The 16,335-nt window shown below is 36.9% G+C and overlaps 1 protein-coding gene across 1 annotated transcript in view; it reads left to right on the top strand.

Annotated features, from left to right (window-relative positions):
• MDGA2 (MAM domain containing glycosylphosphatidylinositol anchor 2) overlaps window positions 1-16,335 on the top strand; it is an 852,475-nt gene that overhangs the window by 527,719 nt on the left and 308,421 nt on the right. Inside the window, exon 4 of the mRNA XM_007986604.3 lies at window positions 10,527-10,723. Coding sequence (XP_007984795.2) covers window positions 10,527-10,723 — 197 coding nt within the window. The remainder of the gene's footprint in view (window positions 1-10,526; window positions 10,724-16,335) is intronic.

The raw sequence follows: 16,335 nt of genomic DNA, 5'->3' as shown, positions 1-16,335 counted from the left end.
TATATGAATCTGGGTGCTCCTGCATTGGGCGCATATATATTTAGGATAGTTAGCTCTTCCTGTTGAATTGATCCCTTTACCATTATGTAATGGCCTTCTTTGTCTCTTTTGATCCTTGTTGGTTTAAAGTGTGTTTTATCAGAAAGTAGGATTGCAACCCCTGCCTTTTATTGTTTTCCATTTTCTTGGTAGATCTTCCTCCATCCCTTTATTTTGAGCCTATGTGTGTCTCTGCATATGAGTTGGGTCTGCTGACTACAGCACACTGATGGGTTTTAACTCTTTATAAAATTTGCCAGTCTGTGTCTTTTAATTGGAGCATTTAGCCCATTTACATTTACGGTTAATATTTTTATGTGTGAATTTGATCCTGTCATTATTATGTTAGCTGGTTATTTTGCTCATTAGTTGATGCAGTTTCTTCCTAGCATCGATGGTCTTTACATTTTGGCGTGTTTTTACAGTGTCTGGTATTGGTCGTTGCTTTCCATGTTTAGTGCTTCCTTCAGGAGCTCTTGTAGGGCAGGCCTGGTGGTGACAAAATCTCTCAGCATTTGCTTTTCTGTAAATGATTTTATTTCTCCTTCACTTATGAAACTTACTTTGGCTGGATATGAAATTCTGGGTTGAAAATTCTTTTCTTTAAGAATGTTGAATATTGGCTGCCACTCTCTTCTGGCTTGTAGAGTTTCTGCCGAGAGATCCACTGTTAGTCTGATGGGCTTCCCTTTGTGGGTAACTCGACGTTTCTCTCTGGCTGACCTTAACATTTTTTCCTTCATTTCAACTTCTTGAATCTGACGATTATGTGTCTTGGAGTTGCTCTTCTCGAGGATTATCTTTGTGGCGTGGTCTGTATTTCCTGAATTTGAATGTTGGCCTGCCTTGCTAGGTTGGGAAGTTCTCCTGGATAATATCCTGCAGAGTGTTTTCCAACTTGGTTCCATTCTCCCCCTCACTTTCAGGTACACCAATCAGACGTAGATTTGGTCTTTTCACATAGTCCCATATTTCTTGGAGGCTTTGTTCATTTCTTTTTACTCTTTTTTCTCTAAACTTCTCTTCTTGCTTCATTTCATTCATTTGATCTTCAATCACTGATACCCTTTCTTCCAGTTGATCAAATCAGTCACTGAAACTTGTTCATTAATCACGTAGTTCTCATACCATGGTTTTCAGCTCCATCAGGTCATTTAAGGATTTCTCTACATTGGTTATTCTAGTTGCCATTCGTCTAATCTTTTTTCAAGGTTTTTGGCTTCTTTGTGATGGGTTCAAACTTCTTCCTTTAACTCAGAGAAGGTTGATCGTCTGAAGCCTTCTTCTCTCAACTTGTCAAAGTCATTCTCCATCCAGCTTTGTTCCATTGCTGGTGAGCAGCTGCGTTCCTTTGGAGGGGGAGAGGCACTCTGATTGTTAGAATTTTCAGCTTTTCTGCTCTGTTTTTTCCCCATCTTTGTGGTTTTATCTACCTTTGGTCTTTGGTGATGGTGACGTACAGATGGGGTTTTGGTGTGGATGTCCTTTCTGTTTGTTAGTTTTCCTTCTAACTGTCAGGACCCTCAGCTGCAGGTCTGTTGGAGTTTGCTGGAGATCCACTCCAGACCCTGTTTGCCTAGGTATCAGCAGCGGAGGCTGCAGAACAGCGAATATTGCTGGACAGCAAATGTTGCTGCCTGATTGTTCCTCTGGAAGCTTCCTCTCAGAGGGGTACCTGGCTGTGTGAGGTGTCAGTCTGCTGGGGGGTGCCTCCCAGTTAGGCTACTCGGAGGTCAGGGACCTACTTGAGGAGGCAGTCTGTCCATTCTCAGATCTCAAACTCCTTGCTGGGAGAACCACTACTCTCTTCAAAGCTTTCAGACAGGGACATTTAAATCTGCAGAGGTTTCTGCTGCCTTTTGTTTAGCTATGCCCTGTCCCCAGAGGCAGAGTCTACAAAGGTAGCCAGGCCTCCTTGAGCTACAGTGGGCTCCACCCAGTTCGAGCTTCCTGGCCACTTTGTTTACCTACTCAAGCCTCAAAGGCGGGTCTCCCTCCCCCAGCCTCCCTGGCACCTTGCAGTTTGATCTCAGACTGCTGTGCTGGCAATGAGGGAGGCTCTGTGGGCTTAGGACCCTCTGAGCCAGGCACAGTATATAATCTCTTGGTGTGCTATTTGCTAAGACCCTCAAAAAAGTGCAGTATTAGGGTGGGAGTGACCTGATTTTCCAGGTGCTGTGTGTCATAGTTTCCCTTGGCTAGGAAAGGGAATTCCCTTACCCCTTGCATTTCCCGGGTGAGGCGATGCCTTACCCTGCTTTGGCTCTCGCTCGGTGGGCGGCACCCACTATCCTGCACCCACTGTCTGACACGCCCCACTGAGATGATCTTGGTACCTCAATTGGAAATGCAGAAATCACCCATCTTCTATGTCGCTCACCCTGGGAGCTGTAGCCTGGAGCTGTTCCTATTCGGCCATCTTAAGAAGATAATTCTTACAGGTATACAGAGAAAAACTGGAAATGTTCAGATTGTCTTGGAACATTTCTCTTACCATTACATCAAAACCTTTGTCAAATTTTTTCATACCACAAATTTTTTGGGAGACAATTGGGAGATAGTTATTTCTAGAGTTAAGGAAAACAGCATACATTACATTAATTTTCTTAAACTGACTTTAATCTACTAGTGTTTGGCACATTTAATCAGCCAAAAAAAGTTTCAAGAAAATTAGTTTAGTTATAAAGGGGTAGCTACTGCATTTAAATGAAAAAACAAATTTTTCTTAGATTATTATTATGGTATATATCAGTTTCCTTGCTGAAAACTGACATTGACTATATTCATGACAGATTAATCTTCCTTTATATTAATTTATTAGATTATTATTGAGTATTTATGCCCATTATATTGGTTTTTAAGAATATAAATATAACTAAGGTATGAGTCCTATACACATAGAAATATATTTTATAGGAAACCATATTATGTTATCAAAATATATTTAAAATAAATATTCATATATCAAGATACTCAATTATTTACATTACTATATACATGTGAAGAATTTTGGCCCCAGTTTAATAATAAAAATCATATGCTCTTAAAATTACATTTTGTCATTTTTTAATATTTAGATATTTGAATTTAACACATTTAGCCTATAAAATTAAATTTATTTTAAAGAGAATAGATAAATACAAATAAAATAACAATAACAGAAAATAGTTCAGTGTGGTTATGTAATGTTATCAGGGTCATAGAGTATGAAAATTGACTGTTGAATAAATATGGAGACAGATTTTATGCTCTCTGAACTACATTCAAAAGCTAGAGAAAATTATGAATAGTAACTTCAAGTTCTTATGATAAAAGTGTGTAGCAGGTGCTTTTTCTTCCTGGAAGCATTGGAAGATGTTGGCTCTGAAGTCAGTCCTTCTAATGGAATTGTCCTCAGCTGGCAAAAGCCACCTCACTATGGGAAGTGCTAATGCAGTGAAGCATCAATATCCTTTGTAGGAAAACTCTGCAGGGTGACTCTGAAAGGCCTTCTCAACTCAACAGCTCCATCTGACCTATTTGGAAGTAATGCATCACAGTTGAACTCATTCCACTGCCTAATCCTTCTTTTTTTAAAACACTAACACATGAGTTGATTCTGAGGGCACTCTCCAACATCTTCCAAAATGCATGTCTTCATCAAAGAATAAGATTTCCAAAGAACCCATTCTAGGTGATCTGAGGAAGATAACTTTAAAATGGAACTTTAGAGATGGATCACTCACCAGCCAACTAGCTGGCTGTAGTGAGGACCCCGTTGCTGTTGGAGGGTAGCCACTGATAGCTCTTTTTTTTTTTTTTTTTTTTTTTTTTTTTTTTTGAGACAGAGTCTTGCTCTGTCACCCAGGCTGGAGTAAAGTGGCATGATCTCGGCTCACTACAACCTCTAACTCCCAGGTTCAAGCGATTCTTGTGCCTCAGCCTTCTGAATAGCTGGGATTACAGGCGTGTGCCACCATGTCCAGCTAATTTTTATATTTTTAGAAGAGACTAATTCACCATGTTGCCCAGGCTGGTCTTTTAATTCCCTATCTCAGATGATCTGCCTGCCTTGGCCTTCCAAAGTGCTGGAATTACAGGCATGAGCCACCACGCCTGGCCAACCACTCTTGATTGCTATAGTGGGAAGTTGTTAAAATCTTCACCTGTGATAAGGATAGGTACTGATGAAAGGTAATGCCTTGTGAGTTCAATATTTCAGGCTTCTCAGGAATTCAGAAGAAAGTAATAAATATAAGGACAATGGAATCAATTAGGTTCTGCTGGGTTCCTATTATGCAGTGGAAGAAAAAAAATGAAAGGCTAAGTGTAATTAATCATCACTTGACCATGGTATGTAAGCATAAGACCTCTTTGGAAAAATACGAAGAGATTCTTATCTTCTGCAGTCAAAGGTCGTACCAGCAGGTAATAAGGCTTAGGGCTTATTTACAAGTATAACAGAATTTCGAGAGGCCTGCATCCTCAGCTGTGCCAGAGTCTGAACCCTGGTTGGGAACAAGAGGAATCTTATGGGGGGTGGTTACAACTGGGTTTATGGACTCTATAACCTTGAAGCCTCAAATTTTCCTAAACCATCTGGACCTACGGAACTTGCCTGTTCCTTCCAATTAGAGGCAGTCATTTCCATCTTGCTTGAAGATGACACAGAAACTTCTTCCCTTGGAGGTAACTCATACCCTTCTTAGGAAATAACCCCACCTCCATTCTGGCCACCAGATCCATATAGGGCCAATAGATAACATTACTTGGCTCTGAAATTGTTGGGCTTCTAAGAGAGGAAAAATATTATGCTTTAAATTAGCTGTGGACCCCAGCCTGGAGTTAGGGAATTATGTATGGAGCTAGATCCTGAGGCTGCTGGATGAGATGGGATGGAGAATAAGAGACTGAATAACATTGAGGATGGAAAATAGGATCAAGTGAGGATAGTGACACAGATTATTGATATGGGAACATTACACCATGATACAAGATTTAACACTTAGACAAAGACAGCAGGAAATAGTGTCATACACTGCTAGGATGGCTCTTGGAAACTTGGGGAAAGCAATGGTCTCCACTAAATAAAGTATAAATGCCCAAACAGCTGTGCAGACAGTGAAAAAAGGACCAAATGACTCAGAGAAGTGGGGACGCTAAAGTGAATATGTCATATGAGTTCCAGAAATATCATCAGCTCACTTTTTCTTTGTAAAGGCTTGGAGAACACCTCATTGACTAAAGCAGTAAGAATGTGCTGATGACTGAGACACAAGCATCATTAAGAAGCTCAGTGGTGACTGGACTGTTCTTTATAGGCAAATGTTGATAGCAGTAGATGCTATTATAGAATTGGCCTCTCTCATAACAGTGGGGATGACAGATTTTCAAAATAATAGAGGCTAGGAGGTAGTTCTCAGTTGTCACAAGAACAGTAAGCACACTTATTTTTTGTTTTTTGTTTTTATTTTTGAGACAGAGTCTCACTCTGCTTGGAATGCAGTGGTGCGATCTTGACCCACTGCAACCTCCACCTCCCGGGTTCAAGCAGTTCTCCACCTCAACCTCCCGACGAGCTGGTACTACAAGTGCCTGCCACCATGCCTGGCTAATTTTTGTGTATTTGGTAGATATGGGTTTCACCATGTTGGCCAGGCTTGTCTCGAACCCCTGACCTCAAATGATCCACCCAACCTGGGCCTCCCAAAGCACTGGAATTATAGGCATGATCCGCTGTGCCCAGCCAGGCGCACTTATCTTAATGAATGGCTTGTTCAAATATATCTAAGACTCCAGAATCACAGAGAGCTATGGAGATGGTTAACAGAACACAGAATCTCTAGGGGAAAATAAGTGGACAGCCAACAAACTATTGCACAATCTACACAAGGTAAATAAATTAAAAATGGGTGAATAAGAGTCTGCATATAGCTGCCTAATAAAAAGCCACCATCCTTGTCCAATTTCTGTACCTGAGGCAGTTTTCAGACTTTGAGCTTGTTAACTGAAGACTTCAACTGAATCACCAGAAAGAACCCTGAAACACCATAGCAAATGTATATGGTAATTATTCCCTCAGTTCTTTCTACAAAAAACCTACATCCATTTACTTGAATAATCATACACTAGGGAAAATGGACTTCTGAGATACTTTGAGAGATGTCATACACAGGATCCAAATTGACCTGGATATCAGGATTCCGGAGTGGGCACATTGCCATGGATTATCTGGTCATATCACGTACTATATCAACTAAAATTGCCAACTTAATAGAGAGATGAAATGGCCTTTTAGAGAGGGCAATTGAGTTTTATAGAGAAAGTATCCAGTAAGGGGTGGGTGCTACCCTCCAGGATGCAGTTAAATTCTAAATCAATGACCATTATTATATGCTGCTTTTTCTCCTTATAGAATACACAGGTCCAAGAACCAAGAAGTGACCTCACTATCATCACATCCAATGACCCACTGGGGGAATACTTTCCTTCCTGTAACTCTGGGCTCTGCCAGTTTAGAGGTCCCAGTTCCCAGAAAGGGAAAAACCTTCTATTAAGTGACATAGCAAGAGTCCATTAATCTTTAAGCCATGGCATCAACTCAGCTACTTTAGGCTTCTGTGTCAAGAAGCAGCAGATAAGAGGAGTCACTATCCTGGTGGGAGTGACCAGCCTATATGAGGCTGTGTTGGTAGGACTGTTGTTACATAGTGAGGCAGGGAGCAATATGTTTGATACCTAGTTAATGCAATGAGTCATTTCTTGGTATTCTCTTGTTCAATTTTGGTCATAAACAGACAAGTACATCAACCTTGGTTTGAGAAGGATATGATGATCAAGGGCTCAAATTTGACAAAATTCTAGTAATGCAACAAGGTAAGCTACCTACACCAAAAAATGTACTAGCCCAGGGTGAGAGGAATCTGGAATGGCAATAGTAGAAGGAGATGATGGATATAGTCCTACTATAGTTCCTTTTGAAAGTTTTCCCAGGAAGAGACTAACCAGAGTCTTGGAGTAGCTTTTCCCAGATAGATTTATCACACCTAGCAAGTGGATCTGCCTGGATACTGCAGTGCACCAGTCACATCCCTTCCTCGGGACTGAAGCACTCATTCCTCCCACTGCTGAGAGTATTTGCAGATGATTGCTGTCAGCTAGAAGTGCCCTTTCTAGAAATAAGCCGAACAGAGCAGGCCCTCCTAAGGTTATGTCTCCTAGGGAGGAGTAGCATAAATTGAATGACCTGTTGATAGGGGAGGAGGGGGTGGGTGTATAAAGGCTTAGCACCTTTGCCTCAGGGCAGAGCAGCTTTGAGGGGCTATCACAGCTCAGAAAGTTCTGCAAGGCTACTGAGACCTTTTGTAGTTCAACCCTCCCCTTGATCAATCCTACTTCTTTCACTCTCTCACATGTGTTGATCTATAAGGTAGTTACCAGAACCATTTCTGCGCAGACATCTCTGAATCTGTTTTCTCAGAAACCTGTCCTAACTCAAATACAAATATTTGATATATATTTAGTAATATAAAGAATATATATTAAAATAGATTTAAGTGATATGTGTGTATAAATTACTTACATTATATATTATTATATATAATTATGTGTATCTACACATGTGCATAGATGTAGGCACACACAAACATACATATATAATCTCCCTTAAAATTATATATTTTTAGCTGTGCTCCCTTTTCACTTGTCTTACACAAATCTTGTTCTGGCACGTTGTTTTTAAATCTGAAATGTAAAAAACACTTAGAAATTTCTAAGCATGAGTGAATTCAACAGATAACGTAGTACAATAAGCCATTGTCACAAAATTAGAATCTTGAAGGCCAATGACCCACAAGTCATCCAGACCAGGGAAGAACAGGTTTGGTCTATTCCTGACTGAGTCTGTTGACACTACCACCTAACAAGAAAACAGCTGGGGATACATCAATAAATGGGTGTTGGAAAGTACAACCCTATTAACTGTTTGGAAGTCATCATTGTTACACTGTTTACCATCCAATTCTGTTTTGTGCCTGAGCTTTCTGAATTCAGAATTTAATCTTTACAAAATATACAGCTCATAACTTCTAAAAATGAACCTGTGACTAAACAAATTATGTTTTGAACAAGAAAAAAAATAAATTTTTTACAATTGAATCAGAGTATCTTTTTTCAAGTCACTAAGGCTAAATTCAGTTAATCAATATATATGATATATATGAAAGGCTAACTACCAAATTAATATTTGATAGATTTTTAAAATCTCAAAACATTTTATGATAATGATGCTGGTATCCCTAAATATCCCAACTTAATAAAACCTGGCAGTATATATCACTGCACAGCTAATAGAGTGAATTTAAATGGAAAGTTCCTTTAAGCTTTACCAAAAAGCAGCAGTTGTTCTGTAAATTTACACTACTAAAATTAGAGGCCTTTGAGGTAGCTGTGAAAATATTCTGATGTTGGAAGAAAAAAAAAACCCTCAGAATGTTGCAAAACTAGAAATCAAAGTAGGACTGTCAAGCAAATCACATTTGAAAAAAAATAAAAAACTTTTTAAAGAATGGGGAAATTTTGGATTCTGTTCTTTACTTTGATTCTCTAGGGTAGCTATTACTTCACTACTTTGGTTGGCTTTTTATTATGTTAACACATCAGACAGAATCTTTTCTAAGGACCAATGTCTTTTAAATATTCAGGGTAGCATATGCTCACACACTTCACTATTCTTATGTCCACATAAATACTGTAGGTTATTTCCAGGCCTTTGTAAAAGTTTTTGTCATGTAGAAGCGTTTGATAGTCTGGACAATGGACAAGTGGCATTTTACTTATTTATAATAAGAGTTGAATGTATTATGAATTGGTGAAATAAAAACAAGAAAACAGCGTAGAATCAATAGGAGTTTAAATGAGACTCCAGTAATGATAGTAATAATATTATTAATAATAGTAATAGCTAACTTTTATTAAGCATTCGTTAAAAGTAATGACAAAAACTGAAATTACTTTTGCACCAACTTAAAACTCTGTGTCCAGGGCTTTGTGGATTATCTAATTTAATCCTTCAATAGCCTAAATAATATGGGAAATTGAAGACTCCAAAGTTAAGTAACCTTTCTTGGTTATAATTCAAAGGGGTAAAGCTGGGTGAAGGTGGTAATGAACACAGCAGGTTTTGTATCATACTTAAAGTATATACTAAGTTTATACTAGCACATGGAACTAAGAACTTGCTGCTTTAATGCAAGTACACTTTTAAAATTTATTTTTCTCTTAAGAAAAGAACCTGGAATATGCCATATCAGGGTTGGCAAATTATGGCCCAGTAGCCAAAGCTGGTTGAAGAGTGTCTGTATTTATAAATAAAGCTTCATTGGAACTCAGCAACATTCATTATTAATTTACCTATTGTGTTTGGCTGCTTTCACACTGCAATGGTAGAGATAAGTAGTTGAAACAATCATTTGACCTCCAAAGCCCAAGGTATTTATGAATCAATCTTTTTCAGAAAATGCTGAGCCTCTGCTGTACAGTCTTTCTTTACGATACATGCAAAATGACACATAATTGGTTCCAATATCCAGTAATAGAAATAGGAGTGACTTTTAATAATGCCTTTTTAGCACTCTTCAAATTAACAAATATAATCTGGAATATAACATTTGAGATAACATTTAGTCCTGTGCAAGATCATGTTTTGGTACAAAACATAGTCTAATAATTTATAAAGTTTTTTTATTATTTTTAATTTATCAGTTATAAATAATTGGAAAAAGAAGTATATTAAGACAAAGAGGTCTAGTATAGTAGTTCACGCCTGTAATCTCGCACTTTGGGAGACCGAGGTGGGAGGATCGCTTGAAGCTAGGAGTTTAAGAACAACCAGTCCCTGTCTGTACCAAAAACATAGCCAGTCCCTGTATGTACCAAAAAAAAAAAAAAAAAAAAAAAAAAAAAAATTAGCCGGGCATGGTGGTACATGCCTGTAGTCTCAGCTACTCAGCAGACTGAAGCAGGGAGATTGCTTGGGTTCAGGAGGTTGAGGCTGCAGTAAGCTCTGAGTTGTGCCACAGGACTTCAGCCTGGTTGACAGAGCAAGACCCTGTTTAAAAAAAAGAAAAAAGAGAAAGAGTAAGTCAGGCAGCTTGATATTAAATTTTTTGGTCACTGAGGTTCATTGTTTTGGCTAAGCTCTTGAATTTGAGTGTTTTAATTTTTTATCTCTCTCATGGAACCCTGTTTTATGTGGCTATGGACAAAAAGTTAGAAATATACAAGATTATTTGTACTATATCAACAAATAGAGATACTAATATACTTTACTTCTTATCACTGGAAACGTCTTTGCAAATGAATTCAATAAGCTGAGTGAAAAAAAGTACCTAGTGATAAGTAATACAGTCAACGAGGAATATGCATTTTTGGTTGGGTCGTATATGCACAATTCTTTAAAAGTCATCTATCTCATAACATTGCCATTTGGTTGTTTTTATTTCTTCTAGATTTGGATGATCCAGTAGTAACTGTTCATCAAAGTATAGGTGAAGCTAAAGAACAATTTTACTATGAGAGAACAGTGTTCCTCCGGTGTGTTGCCAATTCCAATCCTCCTGTTCGGTATAGCTGGAGACGTGGCCAGGAGGTCTTGCTGCAAGGATCTGATAAAGGAGTTGAGATTTATGAACCATTCTTTACCCAGGTATGAATTAAGGTACAGTATTTCCACCCTACTCTGCTAGGATACTTTCCTAATTCAGGCAGCATGAATTCATAGCTATTTGAAAACATAGTTTCTCTATTCTGGCCTTTCAAAAATCAATATGTGCTTGGCTTAACGATTAGAGAACTTAACTATAAAGGACAACTTATTTTTATGTGGTTAAATTTAAAATGTTAACTCTTGAAAACATTTTTTAACTTAATATGTCCTAACATTTTTTTTAATATATAAGTTTTCCTATGTTTCACTATAACATACATAGTTATACATTTTGCTGGCTGATTTGGGTTTTGTGGAAAGTATTTCTCAAAAGGAGAGATTTTGATTTCACCATTTGCAAATGGTGAATAACTATTAAAGATATGAAGAAACCTATTTGAAATTTATTTGGCTTTAGTTTTAGGAGAGATATTTCTTTAATTTCCTTTAGTCATGTTCGTTTTTGACTTGGTTTAGACATAGAGCTTTAATTATGCCAAAATGAAAATATTTAATGAGTCATTAAAAATGTATTTAATAAAAGTTGAATTAATTTTACATAGAGTGAATGTAATATGAAATATTGTTGTGTAATACACAAAGAGTAAGGAATTAATAAGTCTTCAGGAAGATACTGAAATCTGTGGGAATATTTGCGTGCTGTTATTATAAAGGTCTTTTGATGACTAGAAAGAAGCACAAACCTAAATTAACAAGGAAAAAGTTTTAAATAAAAAAAATGTGGACAAATGTTGAAAAGTATTGTGACAATGAAAAATAATTTTTAAAATTATATAAATTGGCTGGGCGTGGTGGCTTATGCCTGTAATCTCAGTGCTTTGGGAGGCTGAGGCTGAGACGAAGTCAAGAGATCGAGATAATCCTGGGCAACATGGTGAAACCCCATCTCTACTAAAAATACAAAAATTAGCTGGGCATGGTGGCATGTGCCTATAGTCCCAGCTACTCAGGAGGCTGAGGCAGGAAAATTGCCTGAACCCGGGAGGCAGAGGTTGCAGTGAGCCGAGATCTCGCACCACTGTGCTCCAGCCTGGCAACAGAGTGTGAGAGTCTGTCAAAAAAAAAAGAAAAAAAGAAAATAAATTATATAGATCACAAGATAGGCAGGAATTTGACACATTGTACATACATTTGAGATATCTGTATATCCCGAACTAGGAAAATGTGTAATTAATCTTTAATTATTATAAATATTTTACTCCACAGTTTTAAAGATTAATACAGCTTTCATATCTAAACTCTAATAACATAAGGTTATTTTGACTTTGTAAATATCCCAGCATCCTATTTTTCACCATTGAATATATTTCCTTATATGGAAAACTAAGGCCTGACCTCTTTCAGATTAATATAATTGCCAATATTTAGATATTAACTGTGGAATAATGCAGTGATTATATAACATCTGCACACGTCATATATATTCCTGTTTTGCAAATAGATTATAAATAAAAATATGTATTCTTTATTTATTTATTTATTTATTTATTTATTTATTTATTTATTTATTTTTTTGAGACGGAGTCTCGCTCTGTCGCCCAGACTGGAGTGCGGTGGCTGGATCTCAGCTCACTGCAAGCTCCGCCTCCCAGGTTTACGCCATTCTCCTGCCTCAGCCTCCCGAGTAGCTGGGACTACAGGCGCCCGCCACCTCGCCCGGCTAGTTTTTTGTATTTTTTTTGGTAAAGACGGGGTTTCACCGGGTTAGCCAGGATGGTCTCGATCTCCTGACCTCGTGATCCGCCCGTCTCGGCCTCCCAAAGTGCTGGGATTACAGGCTTGAGCCACCGCGCCCAGCCGTATTCTTTATTTTTTAAAAGGTATAGAACAGTTTTAACTTGCCAAAATATAAATCTCTGAAAATCAGCATCGCACATGCATTGCTAGTCAGTTCACCATAACATAGTACTGAGGCCTGTTCTAATCTGATTGTCTCTTGATTTAGGCCACTGTGACACTAAGTGTTCCCTGCCAACAGGTAGGACTGAATTTTCCCCCATACATTCTGCGGTGCTTTAATTCATTCTTCAATTGTTACTAAAATGATTTTTTAATTTAAAATATTATCCAGATAAATGATCATCTATTACATATTTTATTTTTCTATTGTCAATTTATTTTTAAAATATGCACACTATTAAGATTTAGAAAACATGTTTTCCTCTAGAATCTTTTCAAACATGATAACATTTATAGAAAATGAGGTAATTCTAAATATCTTTTCACTATATGGTTATTTCTTTTTGTTTGTTTGTTTTTGAGATGGAGCCTCGCTCTGTCACCTGGGCTGGAGTGCGGTGACATGATCTCTGCTTGCTGCAATCTCTGCCTCCGGGTTTAAGCGTTTCTCATGCCTCAGCCTCCTGAGTAGCTGGGATTAAAGGTGTCCACCACCACACTAGGCTAATTTTTGTATTTTTAGTAGAAATGGGGTTTACCATGTTGGCTAGGCTGATCTCAAACTCCTGACCTCAAGCAATCCCCCTGCCTTGGCCTTGCAATGTGCCAGGATGACAGGTGTGAGCCACCGTGCCTAGCTATATGGCTATTTCTAACCTGCAAATGGGTCCAATCACTTGGAAGTGAACACATGGGCCTTGGCCAGATTTTGGAAAATCTTTCATACTATCAAAATATTTAAGGAGTTATTTTAAATTTACTAAACAAGCACAGTCAAACTTTTAAAAACTTGATACAAATAACTGTCCATATGTATCTGGTATGGTGTGATGTTTTGATACATGTCTACACATTGTATCATAATCAAATCAGCGTATTTAGCATATCCATTACCTGATACATTTATCATTTCTTCATGATGATAATGATCAAAATATTCTCTTCTAGCTGTATTGAAATATACAGTACAATATTGTTAAATGGTTAACTTATTCTGCAATGGAACACTAGAATCTGTTCCTCCAAAGTATAATTTTGCACCTATTGACCGATCTCTTTCTATTCTCCCTTCTACCTCCCTTTCTCTAGCCACTGCTAACGATTATAGTGCTCTCTAATTCTATGAGGTCAACTTCTTTAGATTCCACACATGAGTAGATAATATAGTATTTGTCTTTCTGTACCTTGATTATTTTACTTAACATAATGTCCTTCAGATCCATCCATGTTGCTGGCTCTGGTACAGACCCATCATTTGCAGCAATGTGGATGGATCTGGAGGACATTATATTAGGTAAAATAAACATTCATTATTTTATAGCTGCATTCATTATTTCATAGCTGAATAGTATTCCATTATGTACATATTCCACATTTTCTTTATCCATTCATCTGTGGATGAACACTTAGGTTTATTACCTATTTTGTCTATTGTGAATTGTCCTGTAATAAATATGGAAGTTCAAGTATCTCCTCAACATACTGTTTTAATTTCTTTTGGATTTATCCAACAGTAGGATTGCTGGATCATATTATAGCTCTATTTTTAATTTTTTGAGGAACCCTTATACTGTTTTCCATAATGGCTGTACTAATTTGCATTCCCGCCAACAGTGTATAAGTGTTCTTCTTTCTCTGCATCCACACCAGAATTTGTTATTTTTTGTCTTTTTGATAATAGCCATTCGAATGGGAGGGGGGTGATAGCTCACTGTGGTTTTGTTTTGCATGTCCTTAGTAATTAGTGATTTTGAGCATTTTTTCACATAACTGTTGGTCATTTGTATATATTCTTTTGAGTAATGTCTATTTACATCTTTTGCCCATTTTAAAATAAGATTTTTTTTTTGCTATTAAGTTCTGTGTATTTTCTAGATATTAACCTCTTATCAATTTGAATGCATAGTCTGCAAATATTTTCTCCCATTCTGTAAGTTGTTTCTTCACTGTGTTGATTGTTTCCATTCATATGCCCAAGCTTTTTAGTTCAATATAATTCTATTTTTCTATTTCTATTTCAGTTGCCTGTCCCTAGACCAATGTCATGAAGCATTTCCCCTATGTTTTCTTCTAGTAGTTGTGTTATCTCAGGTCTTACATTTAAGGGTTGAATTCATTTTGAGTTGTTGTTTGTATATGAGGAGAAATAGAAGTGTAGCTTTACCTTTCTGCATGTGAATATTCAAGCTTCCCAGCACTATCTACTGAAGACACATTGTCTTTTCCCTAATGTGAGATTTTGGCACTTTTGTTGAAAATTCATTGGCTGTAAGTGTGTTGATTTGGTTATGTGCTGTCTATTCCATTCCATTGGCCTATATGTCTATTTTTATGTCAGTACTATGCTGTTTTGGATACTATAGTATTGTAGAATATTTTGAAGTCAGATAGTATGATGCCAACTTTGTTGTTTTTGCTCAAAATTGCTTTGGCTGTTTGGGATTTTTTGTGGTTTCATACACATTTTGGATTGTGTTTTCTTATATCTGTGAAGAATTTCATTGGTATTTTAACAGGATTGGATTGAATCTGTGGATCACTTTGGATAGTACAGACATTTTAACAATGTTAATTATTCCAATCCGTTAACCTGTGATATCGTCCAATTTAATTGTATCTTCTTCAGTTTTTCTCATCAATGTTTGATGGTTTGCATTGTATCAATCTTTCCCCTCCTTGGTTAAATTTATTTCTAGGTATTCTTTAGTTAGATAATATGGCAGAGTCCTTCTTAACACTGAAGACTCATCATCTCAGGGAAGCTGTCTCTGAAAAGCTGATACGACGTCTCATTCCTTCCTTTTTTATACCTCCATATTGGGTTACTCTTTCTCTATTTACTTTATCTTTTGCTTATTGTGCTAATGTTTTTATGTCTCTCTCTCTCTATATATATATATATGTATACATATATATATGTAGGGAAAGACAAAACATATGTGTGTGTGTATATATGTATATATAACTTTACACAAACATATACATATATACTTCTTAGATGTTATTGATTTCTTGAACTACTGTTTCCCATACTGTCATGTGTACTTTATAATGAAAAAAATTTTTGTGTTAGCATTGTTCATATTGGGGCACTTCAATAATATTTTAATTTTTAAATTTATCTCCTTAGGTTGATAGCCATTGGCCTTTGTGGCTTCATGACGTAAATAAGATTCAGTTAAAATAACTAAGATCTACTATATTCAAGATATGGGCATACCTTTGCCAGAAATACAGAGGTACTAGGCAAGGCTCCTCCTCTGATGTTTGTTGATATATAAAGGAAAACTTAAGGTGATCAATAATTATGATATAAAATAAAAATCATTGTCAAAATAGAGGTACACAACACTGCCATGGAGGGAGCATTCAAGGTGGAGACATTAGCACCTGCAAGAAATGCAGAAGAAAGACAATGTCTCCAAAGAGTATCCATGTCTCTGGTTAGTTGGAACAATAATTAGTATGTGTGGATGACAGGGAACTGTGAAGCTGGGAAGGCATATTGGGAATATATGGTGGAAGGGTTCAGATAATAGATAATATGTCTGCTGAAGTTTTAATGTTAGAAAATGAAACTTCTTTTCAAGATATGTTTTCAATAATAATGTTATTTACTAACGTCTTGTTTTTAATAAAATAGAATTTCTAAGATAATGAGATAATCTATTTTGTATGCTGATTACTAATAT

The sequence above is a fragment of the Chlorocebus sabaeus genome, chromosome 24 (assembly GCF_047675955.1).
Source record: "Chlorocebus sabaeus isolate Y175 chromosome 24, mChlSab1.0.hap1, whole genome shotgun sequence".
Lineage (NCBI taxonomy): Eukaryota > Metazoa > Chordata > Mammalia > Primates > Cercopithecidae > Chlorocebus > Chlorocebus sabaeus.
This window is presented reverse-complemented; position numbering and strand designations above follow the sequence as displayed.